Source organism: Manis pentadactyla, chromosome 7 (assembly GCF_030020395.1).
Source record: "Manis pentadactyla isolate mManPen7 chromosome 7, mManPen7.hap1, whole genome shotgun sequence".
Classification (NCBI taxonomy): Eukaryota; Metazoa; Chordata; class Mammalia; order Pholidota; family Manidae; genus Manis; species Manis pentadactyla.
The window spans coordinates 31,205,485-31,226,869 of NC_080025.1; the positions used below are offsets into that span (position 1 = coordinate 31,205,485).

General features: G+C 52.1%; 1 protein-coding gene across 6 annotated transcripts in view; it reads left to right on the forward strand.

Annotated features, from left to right (window-relative positions):
• Window positions 1-5,343: 5,343 nt before the first annotated feature.
• The window catches only part of ANK1 (ankyrin 1), a 203,314-nt gene continuing 187,272 nt past the window's right edge, over window positions 5,344-21,385 (forward strand). For 2 of the 6 annotated variants that reach the window (XM_057505220.1, XM_057505221.1), the window contains exon 1: window positions 5,344-5,661. In XM_057505220.1, the coding sequence (XP_057361203.1) occupies window positions 5,536-5,661 (126 nt within the window). In that variant the 5' untranslated portion in view covers window positions 5,344-5,535. The remainder of the gene's footprint in view (window positions 5,662-21,385) is intronic. The other 4 variants (XM_057505216.1, XM_057505217.1, XM_036877474.2 and 1 more) reach the window with 3 other exon arrangements.

The following is a 21,385-nucleotide window of genomic DNA, read 5'->3' on the forward strand; positions in this document are numbered from 1 at the left end:
CAGATAGGACAGTAGCAGACAGGTTCCCGAGGGCCCAGTTCAGGTTGACTTTTATTCCAGTATTTTCCAAGAATCCAAATGTAAAACATTTTCCTCTTTTTCTATTTTTTCAGAACGCTTGGCCTATATGCTGTTTTATCTCTTCAAATTCCATCCTGGAAAATGCAACGATTAAAAGTATATGTTGTGTTCATTTGCAAACCTGGAAGGGAAATGAAGAATCCTTGGGCTCAATATTCACCTTTGCTATGAACTCCTGACATTATTTTTGGACAAGAATAGTGGAGAATTGAAAGCTTTCCTCAAATATTTGAAGAGATACCACAAAGAAGGGTTTGAATAATTTCCGTGTCTCGCCAGAGGGCAGAGCAGGGGCTGATGTTGGCGGTGCCTTGGACTCCACGTGGCGCGGAGAATCAGCTTTCTTGGGTGGGGTGTTGGGGAGAGAGGTGGCCTGGGAACTCTAGTGTGAGCGGGGGAGTCCAGTCCCCAGGCTGGTTGGGAAATGGAAAGGCAAGTCCTTTGGATTTTAAGATTCTCTGATTTTCCATTTGCTTTCCTGTTCTACCCTGAACATCCACACCTTGTGGATGACCTTTCTTGGCTCAAACCTGAACTGAACACCCACAGGATGTGGCACTGGCTGGCTGGTTGGGACTCACAGGTGAGTGGGACAGTAGGACAGACACAGATCAACACTTGTTGGCTTCTCCCCTAAAGGGGGTTAAGGGCACAGGGACAGAATGGGAGAAGTTGGCAAGGCCCGTCTCGAGTCTGGAAGGAGAGCTCTAGCATGGAAATGAAAGCACGAACTCTAAAGGCAGACATCTTGGGTCCCATCCTCGGTCCATCACTCACTAGCCATTGATTTTGAACAAGTTACCTACTCTCTCTGTGCCTCAGTTTCCCCATATGTAAAATGGTGATGATAATAATGGCACTGACCACCTGGAGTTGTTATTAGGGCTAAGTGTGCTCAGAAGAATGTCTGCTACACTCAATATATCTTAGCTATTTATATTATTTAGTTCAAGAGGCGGCTTTTATCTTGGGAAGCTTTATTAATTATTGATAATGTTTCTTTTAAGAACACAAATCCATCTAGTTGCATAAACACATCATAATAGAATGGGGTTGAGGGAACCTTTTGGAAATCCTTGGGAAGAAAGCACAAGGATAAAAATGGAACCCTCCCCTTTACTTAACAGCTACATTAAAAGGCCCTCTGAAATACCGGGTTACTCGAGTCATAATCGTCACTGGGGAAAAAGATAGAAAAGGGGCGTTTAGGAACTGTTTGGTGTGCCCAGGGCTTAGCTTGCTTCCACAGCCACTGTCCTGTGTGTCTGAGTGAGCAACCCGCCCTCACCACGGGCTCACTTAGGATTCTGGGGCGCGAGGAAGAAAGGCAAGAAGAGCCTAAGGTGGGATCACAGCCCTGGCACCTACACCCAGTCGAGAGATGTGGCTGTGGCCATGGAGGAGGTGGCCCCAGGTGACCACAGAGGGGCAGTCTCTTCAACCTCGATGCTCTGCAGAGCGCTGTGGGCTTTGTTTCTGCAAATTCAGAGGAGTAGGATGGCCCTTTGGCGGCTGCCCGGGGAAATATGTCCTGTGTCTCAGCAGTTGCTATCACGTGGACACTGCAGAAGAGCCCACTGAGTCACTGTCGGGTCCGGCCATGGAAGCTCTCCTTCAGTCAGGCTTGGACTTGGGCAGCTGGGGTCTGGACTGGGACTCTGTCCCCTTAGATATGTGTCTCGTGGGAGTCAGGTAAGCACACTCAGCCTCAGCTTCCTCATGTGGGAAATGCAGATAACAAGGCTTTTATTATGAGAAATGAGTGTTATGTATGCTATTAGCAGTGCCTACCTAGGGCCTAGCAAACTCAATAAATGGAGCTTATTGTAACTACGTGTGCTGACATGCGGAAGGGCTAGAAGGACTATCTTCTGAAACTCACAGGTGCCTCACATTGTCTGTCCTCTGACCAGGGAGGAGGAGCACCTCCAGCTGCTGGAGGCTGGCATCACTGTTTTCTCCTGTGTCCTTATCTGCCGGAGCAGCGCGCACCCCTCACCCCCTGGCCATGCTCAGATCAGCCGGTTGGAGCAAATGCCTTGAGACAGCACAATCCTATTTTCTCTTTCTCAGCATGCAAACTTCCTAAGATACAATGGGATTCAAGGGAACTCCCTTATGAGTGAGCCCTGGATGTGGACAGGCCTTTCAGCTTCCCTCCTCCTAGGGTTTTGGAAATCCAGGGACCAAGGCAGGGCCTCCCTACGCTCCACCTACTACTCATTAATGATAATGTTTCTCCTTTGTGTCTCAGATTTTTTTGTTTAAGTCTCCAAAAGACTGTTAGAACAATTTAGATATAAGAAAAATCAGACCCTGGAGCTGAAAGGAATCTTGACAGCCACTCCCCCACCCCACCACCCCGCCCCACAAATCCTTGCCTTAAGGGAGTGAGGCTCAGCATCATACTTCCACTGAATCATTTCCCAGTCACCTCTCCCTTGGTCCTCTTGACAATCCTTTAAGGGAGGTACTATCAGTATCCTTGCTTATAAATAAGGAAACTGAGTAATGGAGTGTGGTGGGGGAGAGTGCACTCTGGGGTCTATTGACGACTGACTGTGTGGCCCTGAGCAGGCTACTTGGCCTCCTTGTGCCCCACCCCACCACCTGTAAATGCTGCAGAAGCATTTTGTTGTTATTCTGTTAGCCAGTGTGCAGCGGACCTGTGAGTTTCTTCAACGTGTGTTTACTGAGCCCCTGCAGTGGGCCAGGCACCACAGGAGGTACTAAAGATACAAGGTAAGCACAAGCAGTGGGGCTTAATTTCTAGTGGGGGAGACATGCATTGATCAAAACAACCACACAGATGTAAAATTGTGCTTATGGCAGGTGCTATGAAGGAGGCACAGATAGTGTTATGATGAGAAAATAAAGCTGGTCTGGGGCTCCAGAAGGGCCTTCTGAAAGGAGTGAAGCCCACCTTGACGTCTGATGAGTGAGCTGGAATTAGACGGGGGTGGCAGGTGGGGTGGGGACAGAGCCGTCTGGGCATGGGGCAACAAGGACAAAAGCCCTGAGGAGGCTGACGTGCCCCTGAGCTGGGGTGCTGGTCCAGGGCAGACCTGGGGCAAGACCAGCCTGCAGTAGGCAGAGCCCAATCATTCAGAGCTTTGTAGGCCAGACAGAAGATTCTGATCTTCATCCTAGGAGCAAAAAAGAAGGATGGAAAGCTGAGAAATGACAATGATCACACAAAGATTAGTGCAGCTACAGTGTGGGGGATGGGTCGGTGGATGGGAAGAAGGGGCATAGTAGACAGGAAGCCAAAGGGCACCGTGAATGGGGCTGATGCTCAGAGGAAAGGCAATAAAATGTGTTCCTCGTTGGCAGGCTGATCACAGCCAGGGTCATGGGGTAGCTGGCCTGTGGAGAGTCCAGCGTTGCTCTGTCCAATATATAATATATATCATACTACAGTAAGCAGAGGTGGCATGCGGCTCTTATGCAACTAAAATGTGCCTTGTCTGAATTTGGATGTGCTCTGGGTGTAAAATACATACTGAATTTTGAAACCTTAGTATAAAAGAATGAGAAACATCTCATTAATAATTTTATATTGTTTGCTTGTTGAAATGATAATATTTTGGATACATTGACTTAAATATATCATTAAAATTAATGTTACCATTTTCTTTTAACTTTGGCTTAATATGGCTACTTGAAAATTTAATTACATAAGGGATTGGGATTTGCAGTTCCTATTATGTTACAGTTGGAAAACACTGATCTGGAGTTGAGAAGAGGGGAGGGTCCAGGACCCAGCCCTGGAAAGGTTGGGAAACGACAGCATTCACAGCAAGGTTTCAGCCAGCGCCTTAATCATTGTCAAGCATCTCGGTGGAGAGGATTGCGGAGGGAAGATTCCAGAAAGGGGAAAGGCTGGAGAGGAGGTGGGTGATTCAAGCACTCCCCATACTTGTACTGTACAGGGTGTGGTGCCCTGCTTTGAGCCCTTTGAAGGGTCACTTCCCCACAGCAGAGACTCCTAGTTCCCAGGCTCTGTTCTGTGGCTGATTAAATGTCTGCATCAATCCCTCAGCTTAGGAGGCTGAAAGCAGCTGTCTATTTCATAAAACTTTTCACCAATTCTTAAGTATTTGTTCCTCATAAATCCCTCTTTTGCCTTGGGTGGATGAGGGACAAGGAGTGGGCTGGGAGCGGCACCAGACTGAAGGAGGCAGTGGTTCACCAGCCGGGGTGACACGGGCGCTAAGGGCCCCTTCCCCCGCCGCAGCCTAGGTTTGCGGCTGCGTGACCCGAACCGCCAGGTGTGTGGCTCTTGGCAGCTGAACACGGGGACCGGCGGCGACGCTGGGCCAGGGGGTGTGTGCGGGAACGTTGGGAACGCAGGGTGGGCGGTGCCCGGCGCGGAGACCGAGTCCCATTAGGGTCAAAGAGACCTAAAAGGAGCACTGCTCACTTCATCTCGGGCACGTTTTCTATCTATAATTGGTAAATATGCAAATGAAAGGCCCACATGGTCTGAAAGGAGGAAATCAAGCGCTAAGCGCGCGCGAGGGGCACCGGGCTCTTCCCCCGGGAGCCTCCGCATCGTGCCCCCCGCTGCAGGCGCCCCCGGCTGGACCGCGGCAGAGGCTCGGCGGGGTGCGTCCCGGCCCAGCAGCGGCCGCCGCCCGGAGACCTGGCCCCGGCGCGCCCCGCCGCCGCCCCCAGCCCGGCCGCGCGGGCCTGGCCTCCGCGCTCCGAGATGCAGCCGCCTCCGCCGCCGCCTCCAGGCGCGCTGGCCCGCAGGGTCGCCTGTGCGCAGGGCCCGCCCCCGCCCCCCGGCGCGGTGCGGCCGCCCGCAGCGGGTCCTTCGCGGCCCGGCAGCTCCGGGGAGGGCGGCAGGCTTTGTTCCCCGCTCCCCGACGGCGCGGGGCCCGTGCGTCCGCCGGCGGCGGCGGCGGCATTGCAGTGGCGGCAGCCGGCCGGCCGGACCGCCCGCAGCCGGCCGCAGGCAGTGCAGCAGCGCGGGCGCCGAGCGCTCCGAGCCTCGTCGGGCCGGGCGGGACCCCGCCGCCCGCGGCCCCCGAGCCCTCCTGCGCTAACTGCCGGAGCCCGCCTCCTCCCGGCCCGCTCGCCGCAGTACCGCCGCCGCCCCGCCCCCGCCCCCCGCGCCGCCGCCGCCGCCGCCGCCGCAGGAGCGGGAGGGAGGGGGGCCGGAGGGGGGCAGCGCGGGGCCGAGCCAAAGCCCGTCCCGGCGCCTGCCAGCGAGCTCCGGCCGCGGCGGGAGGCGCCATCCGGGGGCCGCCGGGCGGCCGCGGCGCCTCGCCCTCCGCGCGCCCGCAGCCACCTCCCGCGCCGACCCGGCCGCAGCCTTCCCGCGGCGGGGAGCGCAGCGCCCCGCTCCGCGGAGCGGAGACTCCTCTGCTTCCTCCTCGGAGGCTGTCGCCGCCGGGACTGCCGAGTGTGCGGGGTCCGGGAGGCGGGCCCGGAGCGCCGTGACCCGCCATGGCTCAAGCGGCCAAACAGCTGAAGAAGATCAAAGACATCGAGGCGCAGGCCCTCCAGGAGCAGAAGGAGAAGGAGGAATCCGACCGGAAGCGGAGGAACCGCTCCCGTGACCGAAAGAAGAAGGTAAGAGGGGGCGGCGGCGGCAGCCCGGCGGCAGAGGCGCCCTGGGGTGGCCGCCGGGGGCAGGGGCTCGGCCGACCCGGGGCCAGGGGGCCGCCGGCGGAGTTGGTGCCGCCCGGACTGAGAGCGCGGGCGCGAGAGGAGGAGAAGGGCTCCGGTGCTGCCGCGAAGGGGACTGGGCAGGGGGCTGGAAGGGCAGAGCGGGCGGCCAGGAGGCGAAGGGCGCGCAGGAGCCGGACCGCCCGCCGCCCGCCGAGACCTTTCAGCACCTTGGACAGATGCCGCAGACCAGCTCCGCTCCGGGAACAACTTTTCCGGCCCCGCGGCGTAGCAGGGTGCTGGGGGGCTCCGCCGGCTCGCCCCCTCTCTGGCTTTCCAAGGAAGCTGGTTTAGATAAAGGCGGCTCCGGGCTCCGAAGGCTGCTCTGCCGCGCGCCACCCCCGGTGACCCACTCTCCGGCGCAGAGAGCATCGTTCCCCGGTCTCTGAACCAGTGGGTTTCCTGCCCTTCCCTGAGCGCTCTTGAGCCCAGTTAACATTTTTTCTAACCCTCTGGGTTCCGGCGGCAGAAAGGCATAACCTGGGGCATTTGGCAACGTCTTATTTTCGGGGCAGTAAGGAAGAGCCACGGATGGCCAGAAGGGGAAGTTCGCTTTGGAAGCCAGTTGTCCGGCCTGGCCCGAGGGTCTGGTCAGAGAACAGGTCTACCTTTTTGTGAAGGAGTGTGGAGACAAGATAACATTGACCCAGAGCCCTTAGGGCAACTGTTGCTGTGCTCAGTGCTCCCCTTCAGGGTCTGGGGTCTTCCTGCCCCTAACTCACAGCACCTTCAGAAACTCCCTTGGTGAGAAAGACCTGGTCTGAGACACCTTTCGTTGGGAAGAGGTAGGTAACTGAGCAGAGGGCTCCAGACAAGAGGCGGCCAGGAGTGCATGGATGCAATTCTGGGCACTGAAGATAGGGCTGAACTCCGGCTTCGGGGCAGCCTCTGGAACCTGAAGAAGTCCATGCGTAACATGGCATGCAAGCAAGCCTCTTCGCCAGGGCCTAGGCCCCCTCAGGGTTCCAGGGCAGAGGCCTTGGTCTTGGTTGAGAAGGAAACATTTTTTCCCCCTGAAATCGTCCCACTCTGAGAAAGAAGTCTGGACCCTATAGTTGACAGCACAGTGTGGGAACAGGCTGCCTGTGTGTCCCACTCCTCTTATCAGTCCGTGAGCAGGATCAACATCCAGACTTTTCCTAGAGATGAGACCCAGGGCAGAGATGTTCTCTGATTGTAACAGAAGTAACCCACGTGCTCAGGGCTTTGCTGTCCCCCTCCTCCCTCCAGGGATTGCCATCTTGCGTGTAAATAGTAGTTTCACAAAGGCACCGCCCCTTTAGCAGGACCAAAAAGGAGGCCTTCCCCAAACCGCTGATGAATCAGAGTTTGGGTTGGTGCCACTGAAAGAGAGAATCTCATTAAGCCCTTCTGCTGGGGTCTGAAATACCAGAGCCCATCCTGTGAGTCAGGCAGGGAGAAGTCTGGTTATATGTGACAGTGTTCACCCACTTTCTTGGCATGAATGTAAACTTCTGGCTCTCTATTTCCATTCCTGCCTATTGCTTTAGGAGCCAAGCCGATCCTCTCCCAAACTGCTCACTCAATGTTTTGATTCCATTTCTTGCTCTTGAGCTTCTTCCTTGAAGCTCCTGATACTGTAAAGAAAAAAATTTTTTTTTGGAGCAAAACAAAACTCTTGCTTCCTTTCTTCTTAGTTTCTTTACATTCTATGAAACTCCCTTTAATATAACTCCAGATCCTGACTGTATGTCACAGACATATACACATGGCAATTTCAACATTCTTTTACTTCTTTGGCCTTAATTTTTCTGTTCCTAGTAAACTTTATTTCCATTTTGAGTACTGGATGATAATACATTCCCCTTATTTTGTTTACCAGCTGGTCACAGCCCACTGCGTCAGTAAGCATTCAAAAACCCTCCATCCAGATTTTCATTATTTTGTGCAGTATCCTGGGTACTATGATTAATAATAAGGAAATCTTAATTCAAAGGGATAGTGATGAGGTAAACTCTTATTGCTGGTTCTTTGGGTACAGGGAGTTATGGTATGGGGTGAGGTGTGGGGGTGCTTTGTCTCTATTTCATGATTGTGAGTTCCCTTAGCCATTGGCATGGTCTTGAGAGTCATCTCAGAGAAGCAAAGTACAAAGTCACAGGAAGGGAGAAGGCTCTAGAGGGATAGGTGAGAGAGGCAGTGCAATGCAGAAAAGAATATTTAGAGGAGGCAGAGGAATCTCATGCAGGGGCTAGTTAAGCAGATGGCCCCAGGGGGCTAAACTGAGGGTTCATATGAGGTGAAGTCTAACCAAGACCCAATTTTTACAAATGAGCAATTTTTCAAGGCAAAGTATATTAAAACCAAGCAGCTGAGGACTTTACAATTGGTCACCACAGACTCTGGGGATACTGTGAAACCACTATTATACCAGCATGAAGAAAGAACTTCATAATGGCAAATAAGCACTGTCTTCAGTGAATTGGTAATTCATGTGAATGAGTATGTGAGCCAAGGGCATTCTGAATCTGCTAACAGGAAAGGTGTTTGTCCCGTGGGTAACCTGCTTAATGGGGACTCACTGAGCAGGACCACATCCCTCCCCGTTTGTAGAGATAATCGCAGTTGTAACTTCAACGTGGGCTGCAGTTTTTACAGTTGATGATACTGTGTGGGAAGGTGCTTGCTAAGGGTGCTGTGCCACGGGGGATGGGCCCTGATGTTGTGGCGCACTGGCTGACACAGATAGAAACCACCTCAGTGCAGGGAACTGAGCTCAATTCTGGAGCTCTAGAAATGCCTGCATCCTTCTGGGTTTTCGTTCAGTTCTCTGTGTAGCACACATCTTTGTCAGATGCTTGCTGTTGGAACTGCAGATTTTTCAAAAAACCAAATCAAATCCAGAATTGATGACATTTACAGTTAAGCCCACCTGCTTCTGAAGGTCGGATGGAAATAAATTAATAACAGAGCATGTGTAAAGCAGGCATTTGCATTAAGAATGACAGCTTTCTAGGGCTGAGGAAGCCTTGGGCATAAGAATGTATGTGCTCTTTATGTTTACCCAGAGCTTGAGTTTAGGAGAGAGGACAGGGAGGCTGGAGAGAAAGTGAGGCTGAGGATGGATGAGGAGGGAGAAGGGCAGAATTAAAGAGAGAAGGAAAGAATGAAGGGGTGAGGGAGCTGGATAGGAGAGAAGGGTCTGGCATTTCAGGCCTACCTTAAGGAGTTACACTAAGCCTGCTGCCTAAAATTCATTACCTGTGAGTACCTTGGGGTAGTGTTGACCCAGCTCTCTTCCTTCCCCTTATTTTGGACACCTACTTCATCCTCTGATGTTGGTGAAGGAAAAGATCATGTCCTGTCCATAGTGGTATACCCAATACCTCACTCAGGGCCTGACACACATGGGCATGCCATAGATGTGTGTGAGATGAGTGGTTGAATGAGTAGATTCAGATATTTTCCCCTGCTTGCCTAGATGTTGTCTTGGTCATAGGCATGTGTTCAGGTGAACAATATGCTCTTTGACTGTCTTTTGGGGAGCATCTGAAGAAAACATGATGTATTTTTTTCTCTGCTAGTCATTTGCAAAGCAATAGAGATTTGCAGGCAGGCAGTGGAACCATCTAATCTTTTGGTGCAGTGAATTCTACCACTGAGCACGTCGTTAGGTCCTTGCAGGGTCTCTGCTGCACTAAATGTCAAGTAGCTTTAGTTCTTTGGAACACCAGTGTTTGCTCAGGGCCCCAAGGAGCCAAGCAGAGGAGGGCAGAGGAAAAACAAAAGCAAGCCCAAGTGCAAGTGGCCTTCACCACTTTGCTGTGCAGGCAGCCCAGTCTGCGGAGAGCACTCTGCCATCCTTACACAATAGGATGAGGCCCTGGACTGCAGAGACATCTTTGCTGATCCAGTGATTGGAATGGCAGGGGAGATTTAGGGGACCTGTGCATGGCTGGAGCAGTGGTGGCTGGGGCTTACCACCAGGAAGGAGATGGGGGTGGGGTGGAGGAGGGGTAAGAGGGGGCTGAAGGGAAGGAAGAGAAGCAGGAGGGCCTTGTGGGCCCACAGCTTCTACTTGCAAAGGGCCTCAGATTGAACTTCTGCTGTTATCACCAAGTGAGTTTATGTATCCAAGCTGAGAGACTGACAGGATTGAGAGAACGGTGCTCCTCACACATCTTTCAGCCTAGGTCCTTTTAAACCACGTCACTAGTATGTGTTGCAGTTTGAATTGCTATTTGTATATATAGTCTCTGTTTGGCTTTTGAATAGCATGATTACATTGCATCGCATGTTAATTACGAAATGTGCTAATTTATTAGTTGCGAGGCTTTAAAATATACCATAGCTCTGGTAACCCTGCTTTGGCATCTCTTATTTTAGTACCTTGGGAGCCTCAAAAAATGGAGGTGGCCCTGTTCCTCTCAAGCTCTGGGGGACTGGGAGGTGCTGGCAGGGGCTGAAGATGTGGAAAATTTCCCAGCCACTCTTTGCCCATCTTCCAACCCAGCCCGCTCCTAGCTGCAGGGGTGGAGGTGGAGGGGGTGTTCCCTGAGCGCTCTGTCACCCTCCAACCTTCTGCTAGACCAGGAAAGTGGGGTCTTGTGGGCAGAGAAGATGATGCTACACCCTCAATAATGGCCACCACTCCGTGGTTTGCACATCATTTACTCCTCACAGCCACTGTTCAAAGTAAGTGGGGCAGAGCCTACAGCAATGACCTCCCTTTGAAGAGGACCATGAGCCAGATCCCTGCACCTCCCTCTTCTCTTGTTAACCCCAACATACAGCTTGCTCACCAGTCTGTTTATTTCTTAATATGGCTTTTTATTTAACCTCAGTCTAAGCCCTCTCCCCCACTTCGTCCAACAAAAATGAGCATTAGTGCAGATGCAGTGTGACCAGGGCTTCTCATACGTGTGGGCTCATTCCCACGCTTGGCCTCCGTGCTTTGTATGGACGAATGGTCATCCATTAGTTCCTCCTGCATGTCAAAGCCCATCGGTATTTTGATGCTTATGGAAGAAAATTTGAGAAATACAGAAAAGTGTAGAAGTCATCCCTAACCTCATAACTTCTCTGACAATTTTATAAAATTAGGAATGCTAGTAGTGGCTAAGAGTAATCTTTTTGTCTTGAAGAATTTCAATACTCTTACTGTGAAAATTAAAAATTTAGGCTAACTGAATAAAATAGATGTTGTTTACTTTTAAACTGCAAACCCTTCTTGCATGTCCCTCTGGACGGTGCCCACCACTCTTGCGCTGCTCTTTGCCTGGTCAGCCTTTGCTCTGGTGTGCGCTTGCGTGACGGGCTCTCACATCACTCCTTCTATTAAACTGTAAGTGCCTTGAAGCCACAGCCTGGGGCGTTGTGCATAACCACTCAATAAATATTCATGGCTTGAATTGACTCAGAAACTACACTTCACTGGTTCAGATTTGTTTTTCGTGGTCTTTCTGTTTGATCTTGGAAGAGTTGGCCCTCTAGAATTGGAACCAAGTAAATCTATTTTCCTTCAATTATTCTGACTGAAGCAAAGTCAGCTGTCATCAGGGTTTGGTTTCTGAAAATGGCAAATAAGCTTTGCTTGGCTCCATATCTCCATTTCTGGTTCTCAAAAAGCAGCTCAGAAGTCTGCCTCTTACAGAGTGCTGTGCTGCAGGTCGGAGGCCAGGGCTGCAGTTAGCTCCTACGTGTTTCAGCTGCATGTGCCTGGATATGCCTCTGAATTTCTCTGAGCCTCAGTTTGCTCACCTGTTCAATAGGGATGTGAAACTTTAAAACTCCCATATATTTAAGAGGTTATTGTAAAGAACATAATGATTGTTAATTGACTTATTCTTCCTAATAAATCCAATGTTAAAGCTCATGCCTAGCCTTCCAGTGGTAGCATGAAATCTTGCTGTGTGCCAGGGAGGCTGGCACATTATCATTTCAGTGCCAGTCAATGAGAAAAGGATACTTGAAGTCATGTCTTCATTACATTTTCAGGAAAGGAACGAATTTCCTATTTTGACAAGATTTGTTATTGTAGACTTAGTTATCTACGTGGGCCCAGTCTATAACTTTGAGATGGGCTTTATTAAAGTCCTACATGGCAATTGTAGCTGTATATCAAAAGAGGAGCATAAACGTGGCTCCTAAATGTTCTGAGAATACCATCAAGGTAGGCCCTGGCTGATAAATCTGGGGTGTGGTATATCTCAGATAATGGAACCCCCTGTGTTACGGGCAGACCAGACCCCTCCAGGGGGACTATGCATCTTAGGAGCACAAGATCACACATCCTTCAGGAAAGGAGAGCCCGAATTATGGGCACTCAAAGCTAAAGCCAAGATTTAATGGCCAGCCCATTTTTAAAAAAACAGTATTGTTTTCTCATTTGCTTTCCAAAGTGACCAGATGCCTCCCCTCAAAGAAAAGTTCCTGTGATTTTGCTAAGGTGATAATACATTCTCAGTTTCAGTTAACGCGTTTTTACCCACTTCAGAGCATCCTTGACAATGATAACCTTCTTTGTCTGTCAAAGCGGGAGTATTTCCTGGGAGCTCCATGACCTGCATGTAGGCCTCACCTTCCGGGATCCTGCAGCAGGGTGGAGGGGTCACCCAGCAGCCTGCCTGCAAAGCTTATTCACAGACCTCTGCTCCAGGCTGCCTCTTAGGCCTCTGGCGCACACTTGGGATACTCGGGGCTATGCTAGGTGCTGCAAGGGCACTCAGGATCAGGCATATTCTTCCCGCTTTTTGTGAAGGGCCTGAATGTTGGTGAGAAAGCTGCCAGAGGAGGAAGCTGCCCAAGGCAGAGAACGAGGCAGACGAGTTGGGCTTAGGGCCGCAGCTCTGGTGTCCCGCGCCAGCTGGAGCAGAGGGTCCTCTGACATCTCAGGAGCAGCCCGCCTGGTGGCACAGACCCTATCCAGGCACCTGGGTTAGGACAGGAGGCCGGATGAAAGAGCGGCTCACGGCCGAGTCCTGGGACGCCAGAAGATGGTTACCGCCCCCTTCGCTGCCTGGTTTTACGCTTTCTCTATCTGCCACACAGTCACCACCTTCTCCCTGTAGTTGTTTTATGACGTGCTTACATCACACACGCAGACACGGGGCGACACGTTTCTGCTGTTATTACCCCTTCTTCCCTCCCCCCTGGATCTTCTGCTTGCTACATGGAGGACTCCCAGACCCCTGAGGTCCTGGACCTTTACATGGAGCGCTGGCCAGGAGCCGGGCGAGGTGCCTGGGGTGTGAGGGTAAGTGAGGGGTGGGTGGGAAGGGAAGGTGAGCCCGGCTTGGCTCTTGCCCTGTGTCCCCGTGGCCACCCTGTGGATCCCCATGGCTTCACTTCCAGCCCCTAAGAAGGCAGGTGGACTAAGTAATGGCCGTGGAGTGGGGTGCAGCCAGGGAAGAAACAGACACAGACACAGGAGATGGGAAGGCACAGGACAGCATTAAAGAAAAATTGGGAAAGGTGGGGGTGGAGCGAGAAGAGGCATCACAGAAGGAAAGGAGGTGCTGAGTCATGGCCCAGAACCATGACTCCCAAACCCAGTTCTGTGTGTCGGAAGGACAGCCCCAAATACGTCAGGAGAGGCCCGCGGGAAAGGAAGGGACACATGGTCCTAGCGGCCTCTCAACTTTGCTAGCATCAGAAGCATGTTAGGGGAGAGGGCTTGCTGTACATAGACCTGCCCTCACTCCCGCCTGTGCAATCTGTGTTCCGCGGGTGCGGGGCCAGGCCCTGCGCCTCTAGCAAGCTCCCCTCAGGTCACGTGCACAGACAGCAAATTGGGAAGCCTCTGTTCTAGAAGACTGACAGGAACAAGCCGACTGACTGTGGCAAGACTGAGGGAGAATCCAGCCAGGAGATGGAGGGAAGGGGTGAGGGAGCAGGAGAGCTTATACTCACTTATTTCTTCTGTACCCAGTTCCCCAAAGGATGGGCACCTGAAGACCTGCCTCTAGCGCTGTGGCCAGTCCTATGGGAGAAGTAAGCCTGGGAGGCTTCTGGGGGCACAGCCTGGGTCTTTACGACTGTTGGGGGTCAGCTGGGTGCACGGTGGGGCGGCAGGACAGTCACCGAGGCGAGAGCATGCGTGGCAGGTGAGCAGGCGGGGCTGCAGGCAGGCAGGCCTGGAACTGTGGGCACAGCAGCAGCATCAGAGGGCCCCGTGAGGGCAGAGGAGGCTGGAGGGGGAGCCCAGGTAGACACGTGGGCTGGGGCCAAACGTGGAGGGACCCCCTGGGCCCTGGCTCAGGGCCGAAAGCTTACTGAGCCTTCAGTGCAGAAATGGTTGGCTCGGCCCCTCTGGTAAGCAGGGCTTCTGGAAGCTGAGGGGTATTCCAGCTGATAGGCAGGCTGCAGAGGCCAGGAGGATGGAGAAGATGCAGCAAGCTGGAGATAGTTGGGTGGTAGGGAAAGTTGGTCTCTGTGAGCAACAAAGTGGGTGTGAATGGTCAAGCATGATGCATAGGTTTTATTTTGACATGTTAACATTTGCATGTGTGTGTGTGTGTGTGTGTGTGTGTGTGTGTGTGTGTGTGTGTGTGTGTGATCGAGTGTCACAGGACCTCATTTCTGACCTGCTGCTGGGCCCACCAGTTGGTTGTGCCTTTCATTGAGCTAGGAAAGAGGAAGGGAACAGGTTAGGGAGAAAATTAGTCCTTTTTTGGAATATGTTGTTAGGTAATGTCCTGGGGCTCTCAGCCAGTAGAGGAAGGGAGCTAATAGAAAGCGTTCTTACATTTCAGGGAATCTGTTGGGCTTATAGGGGAAAGGAGAGCCAGTCCAAGCTCTCCAGCAAGGCCCTGGATTGCAGATCTTCTGCGTGATTGCTTTAAATAGGGCACAGGCATGTGATGAAGCCAGCAGGCCTGGCGCAGGGAAAGCAAGCCCCCGGGCTAACGGCGGGCGGCAGGGAGGCAGGATTCAACTACTTTCACACAAATGACTTTGCTGTCACCCATATGGTGAAATGCCATGCAGTCACTAAGAACAATGCTTAAAAGAATGTTTTTAAGAATATGCTTCTAATAAAAAGTAGGAATATGCTTAAGATGTAATATAATTAAAAGAAAAGCCTGAGGATACCCTGCTTGTCAAGGAGGGTAGTCAAGCCTTCTCTACGTGTATGTCTTCTAGAGCAGAAAGCTGGAATTTATAGATGGCGTCACACCCTTGGTGAAGAATTCCAAGGTGACGCAATGTGCGCCAAGTAGGTAACAGAATGTCCTGGCTCGAAGTGGACCTGGAGTGTGGTCCCGAAAGTCTGGGCAATTGGGTCTTGGCACGTGAAGCTGTCCATTGTAAACCAGCTTGTCGATGTGTGTGTGTTGGGTCTGATACTCCAGAGTGACCATCCAAAAGTGCAAATTAGAGCTGGATGTTCCCTCCCTTAAATCCATCAGGGGCTCCCTATTTGCTCTTAGAATAGAGGCCAGATTCGCCCCTCCGGCTTCCCCAGCCCCCCAGGCTGGCCCATAACTGCTTTTTCCATCTCATCTCCTTCTTTCCTACGGGCACACTGAATTTCTAGCACTTTCCATATATGTGCTTTCTCTGCCTTTAGAAATTCCTGTCTTCTGGTCCTTCCACCTTAAACGCTAACACCAACACTCCATCAAATTCAGTTGAAACCTTGCCGCCCGAGTCTGAGATGAGGGCGGGCTGCCCACATCACTCCTGTGCTCATGGGCAAGGGGGCCAGGACGTTACAAGGACTTCGGTGTGTGTCGGGAGGTCACCCATTCCTGTGGTGTGGAAGCAGCCATGAGATGTGGGCTTTGGAATTGGATGGAATCAGATGGTTCTGGACTGGTGTCCTGGCTCTGGGCTCTACCGGCTGGGTGACTTCAGGCAAGATGCTCGGTTGCCCTCCTGAGTCTCAGTTTGTCGTTGGTAAGGTGGAGAAAATAAATGAACCGCATAATCACACAGGGTTGCTGGAAGGGTTGAATGAGTGAATATACATCAAGCATCTGCGGTATGGTAAGCACTCACCAAGTGCCTGGTCCAGTGTCTCTGTTCCCACTCACACCCGTCTCCCGCCCGGAGCGACCCCCTGAAATCCAAGCCATGAGCACCAATCAGCTGCGGACCTGGTGGGAGAGATGGTGCGGGGGGGGAGACACATGTCTGCACTCAGGGCACTGAGCCAGTAAAGGGGCGAAGATTTTTTTTAAATGTGATCCCTGGAGTTGTATTCTTTAAATAAGACTTAAGAGGTGAAAGTCAGGTCTCACTTAGCCCAACTCCCGCCTTGTATACACTTTCGATGCAGCGGGTCCCTTTCCAGAGATGGCCGCGAAGGTCGTGTCCCAAGGTTGGTGGCAGTCATCTGGTATTGCCGCCAATTTCTTAAATGACTTAGGAAAGGCTGTGGGGAAACGTGATCCTGATATAAAACTCCAGTGAAAGGGAAGAATTGGAAACAGCCCAGATCAGAAAAGCTTCAAAGTCTGAAATGTCTGTAGAGTTGTCCTGAATGCATGGACACGCAGCTTCTCCTTTGGCGCGGGGCGTGGCAGATGCCTGGTAATGCCCCAGGCAAGAGCTGCTTCGGCTGCTGACCCTGGAAATGAGACGCCGCCGTGCAGAGCGCAGGTTGTGTCGTGCTACGTGGCAGGGCAGGCACCTCGCCCAGCTCGTCCTGCCTCAGAGTGCCTTGGGCGAAGCCAGGCGTGGCGCGGATTCAGTCCGAGCGTCTTCTCTGCTTCAGTACGTCAGCCCACAGCGCAGGGGACCCGGTGCCTGGGCACCGACCTGGAGCGCTGTCCTGGGTGCCGCGATGTTATCGCCGAGTTCTGGGCAGATGTACTTGCCCATCTGCCTTAGGGAGAGCAAAGCATAGTTTATTTTCCTTTTAACATTGTCCTCCTGCTTGGTCGACAGGTCCCAGCCATTTGACCTCACTCTAGGAAGAACATTTGGCTTCCAAGCCATGGGGTTGAGTCCTAGTCGTTTACATCACATATCAGTATCGCCCCCACACCATAGGACTTATAAAGCGCAGGTGGGGGAAACATGCTTTATGATTCTGTATCAACGTGGAAGCTGTACCGACATTAGATTCCTCAGGAAGAACTGTTCAGGTTCGCTCACATGAATCCACCTTTTCCACCCTGCCTGCATGTGCATCACTCTTGCCCAGCGTCATTCGCCAAACAAACCCTTCCATCTTGCCTTTCCAATCCAGTCTTCATCTTGCAGCAAGAGTCGTGTTTTTCAGGCACATACTTGTTAGCTGTCACTTTCTTTCATAAGACCTTTCGGATGAAGTCAAACTCTTTCCCACAGTGTCTGAGGCCATTCATGATCTGCCTGCCGCTGGGGTCCTCATCAGCTCAGCACTGAGCTCCCAGGGTTCAGGTTGCTCTCCTGCACCAGCACCTTCACACGCTGGGACTCAGTCTAATCCCTGCTCCTCCAACCTTACCCAGTATCCTTACCCAGCGTCACCTCCTCCAAGGAGCTCTCCTGAGGCGGTGTCAGAGGTCTTATTAAAGAAACGCCTACCTTGAAGGGAGGTTGGTGAGATGATACCCAGGATCCCTTCCCACTTGGCCACTGTATGTTTCCTACGACTTTTAAAGCTAATGGCACTTTCGACTAAGTCCTAGGACAACCCAGGATTATGGACCCAGCCCTGAAAATGAAACTAGTGTGCTATCTTTCCTTTCTCAATTAACAGAGCCTCTCCTTTCCCCCCACCTCCCAGCAGATCTGCGAGAAATTAACTCTGTGTGGTTGTGGATAGAAAGCACAGACTTTAGGGTCAAGAGTTTTAGGGTTGAGTTCTAGTTCTCTCCCCCTTCTTGGGTAGCTTTGGACCCTCCTCTGGGCCTCAGTTTCCCTGAGGGCTTCTGAGACGCTTCCATGTGATTATGTGGATTTACAAGGCCACAGGGCACAAGGGTTCCCAGATGCCAGCTGGCTTACCCTGGCTGAACGTATGCTGGCAGGGAAAGCTGGACGGAGGCCATCCAGTGTTGTGGAACAGCTTGAATGGACACCAGACCACAGGGGACAGGAATGTCAGCACAAGCCTGCAGGGCCACCCAGTGCGGGGTTCTGGCTCAGCAGCTGATACTCATCCCATCCCATGTATCGTTTGCATAGCACTGACAGTGCTGCGGGCAGACCCAGGAGAGGAGGGCATGGCCCACAAAGCGTGGGGCCACATGCGCTGTCAGAAGGTCGCTGTGCTCAAGGTTAACGAACAGATCCGGTCCCTTGGGTGTGTGTTTTGGAGAGCCTGTGTTACCAGGCACCCCAGTGTCTCTATAAGTCTCCTGTTGAGGCCAGTAAGGTACCTCCTTCCACATTTGTAACAAAGAGTAACCTCAGAGAGGGTGGAGTAGCACCGCAGGTAAACAGAGGCTTCCAAGGAGGCAGGTCACCTTCTGTTTTCAGTGCAAGGTGACCGGGTCGCTCTCAAGGTCGCACACGAGCAAAGCGAGCCTCCTCCTGAGCTTGGAAGGGCCCAGGAAGCCTTGACTCCTCCTGCGGGAGGGGCTCAAGCAGCCCTTGCAGCCTGTGTTTTCTTGTTTCCTGGAAAGCAGACTCAGGGACTCCCACTGCCTAGAGAACAGGCCCTGCCCTGCGGGACAGCCCGTGTGGTCTGTCAGACTGTCCTGGCTCTTTTAAGATTCGTCCTTTGTAGGCGAACTGTAATTTTTGGAAAACCGCAGCTTTGTAATTCAGAGTTTCCAGGCAGTCAGTATTTTCAGGAGAGGTCAGTAGCCCAGTTCCGCCCCAGCTGGAGTTGTCTTTCCGTCTCAGCCTCTACCCCGTGGCCCTCTCCTTCTCCCGGGAAGGCAATGCTCACCGAGTTTAATGGGAGCCCAGGCCTGAAAACCTGTCATGTTTTCTCCAGTGGCTGCCATCTGGGGCCTGGGGGAGGGGGCGAGTCCTGGTAAGGGTGCGTCCAGGCCCGTGCTGCTGCTGAACTAGAACACATCTCCTGGGAGATGAGCCCCTGGGTCTCAGGCCTCAAAGAGCCCTGGAAGCAGGGCAGCCGTACCGCATGCACAGAGCTGGATGGACCACCAAGTGTGTCTAGCGCGTTATTCCGCCCACCTTCTCCCACCTGCGGAGAAGCAGGGATCAGCGTTCCCGCTGCGCGCAGAGGAAAGGAAGCCTTGCTCCCCTGGCAGGCGGCCCAGAGAAACGAAATGTGCGGGTCCCACAGCTAGTTTTAGTGGCCAAGCAAATCCTAGAACCGGGTTTCTCGGGCTCTGCTCTTCTGCTTCCTGGTGAGAAGTCCAGCCCTCGCAAGCCACGGCCTTTGGGCAGCATGGCGGGTGGAGCTCCGAGAAGGGAAGGGGGACTTTGGTTCTTTTGCTCCAAGTGGAAACTGCCCCTCCAAGCGAGCGAGCAACTTGCCTGCAGAAATTGGATGCGCCCTGCACTGCGGATGGAGTTGCTGCATCATTCGGGCCCCTCCCGGGGCCTCTGCTGGGAGGAGGCTGCCAGGGAGCATGATTCAGGCACAGGAGCCTGGGGCCCCTCTGGGCCTGGTGGAACGTGCCCTGGGTGGATTATTCCAAACTGGGCCTCGTCCCACTGCTCTAATTAGCACTCTTACGTGCCCTGAGCAGCTCCTGCCTATGCAGTCAGGTGTGCGGCCAGCCACAGCCTGCCCTGCACACTTAACTTAGTTTGTCCCATGCATCTCTGGCCTTTGGGGCCACTCATCAAATACAACATGCTCATTCTGCAGGCGGGATGAGGCCTGGGTGGGGCGTGACCTCCCCAAGACTCATGGTTCAGCAGAGCCCGAACCTGAGGTTTCTGAGTACGGTTTGGATGCAAGGTCTAGTTGCCCCTTGACTTACTGAGTCTATCATTGTCTATCTATCTATCTATCTATCTATCTATCTATCTATCTATCTATCTATCTATCTATCCATCTATGTCTATCTATCTATATCTATCATCTATCATCTATATCTATCTAATATCTATCTATCTTATCTATCTATCATCTCCCTCCTTCTCTATCATCTATCCATTTTAGTTATCTACTATTTTATTGTGCTTTTCTCTTGGGGAAAGACAGAATTATAGAAGCTCCTTTATGGGTACACTATGTTCTTCATACTTGGTCTAAGCCTATCTTTTCAGCTTTATCTTCTCTCTTCCCTCCATCTCTCCATCTCCTGTAAATATGTGCTGTAATATCTCCTACATGCTGCTGTAACCCCCATGCCTTGTTCATACAGGCAATGCTGTATGCAAAGTCCTAAACCCTTCTTCCCTTGGCTGCCCAACAAACTCTAAGTCATCTTTCAACAAAACAAAACAAAACACCTCTTCCAGGAAGCCTTCCCAGACTCTCTTAAGCAGAAATAATTGACCGCTCTTTTGTATTCCATTAACACTGCTACTCTCACTATCACAGTACTCATTGTTTTATTTAAGTCAGAGGTGGGCAAACATTTGCTGTAAAAGGCCAGAGAGTAAATATTTTGTAGTTTAAGTTGCAGGTATTCAACACCGCTATTGTGGTACAAAAGCAGCCACAGACAATACATGAATGACAGAGCCTGGCTGCATTCTAGTCAAACTTTATTTATGGATGTTGGATTTGAATTTTATTTCATTTTTACATGCTATACAAATGTTATTCCTTTCCTCCCGAACTATTTAAAAATGTAAAAAACATTATTAGCTCTGGACTGCACCAACACTGGCAGCAGGCTCGATTTGGCCCCTGGGTACAGCTTGCCAACCCCTGGATGACATGCTTGCTGTCTTTGTTAAAGCGTGCACAGAGGGTGTCCCTGGTCAGCTCCGCATCCCTGTTGGTGAATATACATTAAACACACACACACACACACACAATAACAATCATTAACTTCTTGGTCAACCCTTCAGAGAGGCTTTATTGCTCCTATTGTAACAGATGGAAAACTGAGATTGTAGGGCCCCTGCACTGCAAAAGCCCCAGGGCTCCTGATTCCCACTCCAGCAAGGTGTTGTGTGTCCTGAGTCCTGGGGGCGCTGCTCTGGTGGCGGGGTCTTCCTGGGCGGCAGGGGGAAGCCCTGAGGAGCTGGAGGCAACAGAAGCCATCCAGGAGCACGTCTTTTGGCTGTGCAAACAGAAACAATGTGGGGCCTGCATGGGGAAAACGCCTGTGTCAAAGTGCTTTGGTCTCCTTCCTGTACCTCTGTAGCTCCACAAACAGAGGCAGAGTGACTATTCCATGGAGGGGGATTGTTATGTGGAGCTAAATTTAGATGTTTTGTTTGAATTATGTTAACTTGACTTAATTGCTGGGGAATATCAATGTGCTGCCAGCTGGGTGATAACAGTAGCCCCTTAGGCCTGTGTCCGTGCCTCACCGTCCCCGCACTACCACCTTCATTACTTCAATTCAGAGGATGAGCTCACCACGGATTCGGGAGGGCAGCAGCCCGGAGGGCCTGACCGCCTGTCTCTGGGCGAGGAAGCCGAGGCCCGGGGTGATGAGGCGACATTCCCCAGGGCAAACAGGATCTCTAGGTGGCGTCCGTTCTCTTACTGCTGTAGTCTAAAACACTTTGTCTTCACTTATGTATTTATTTTGAGCCATAGGCGAGGCTGGCTTCATGCACAGCCAGTCTGTACAGCAGAATGGGGTCCTGCCCCTTGAAGGGTGCCACACTTGCTTTAATGCTTTGG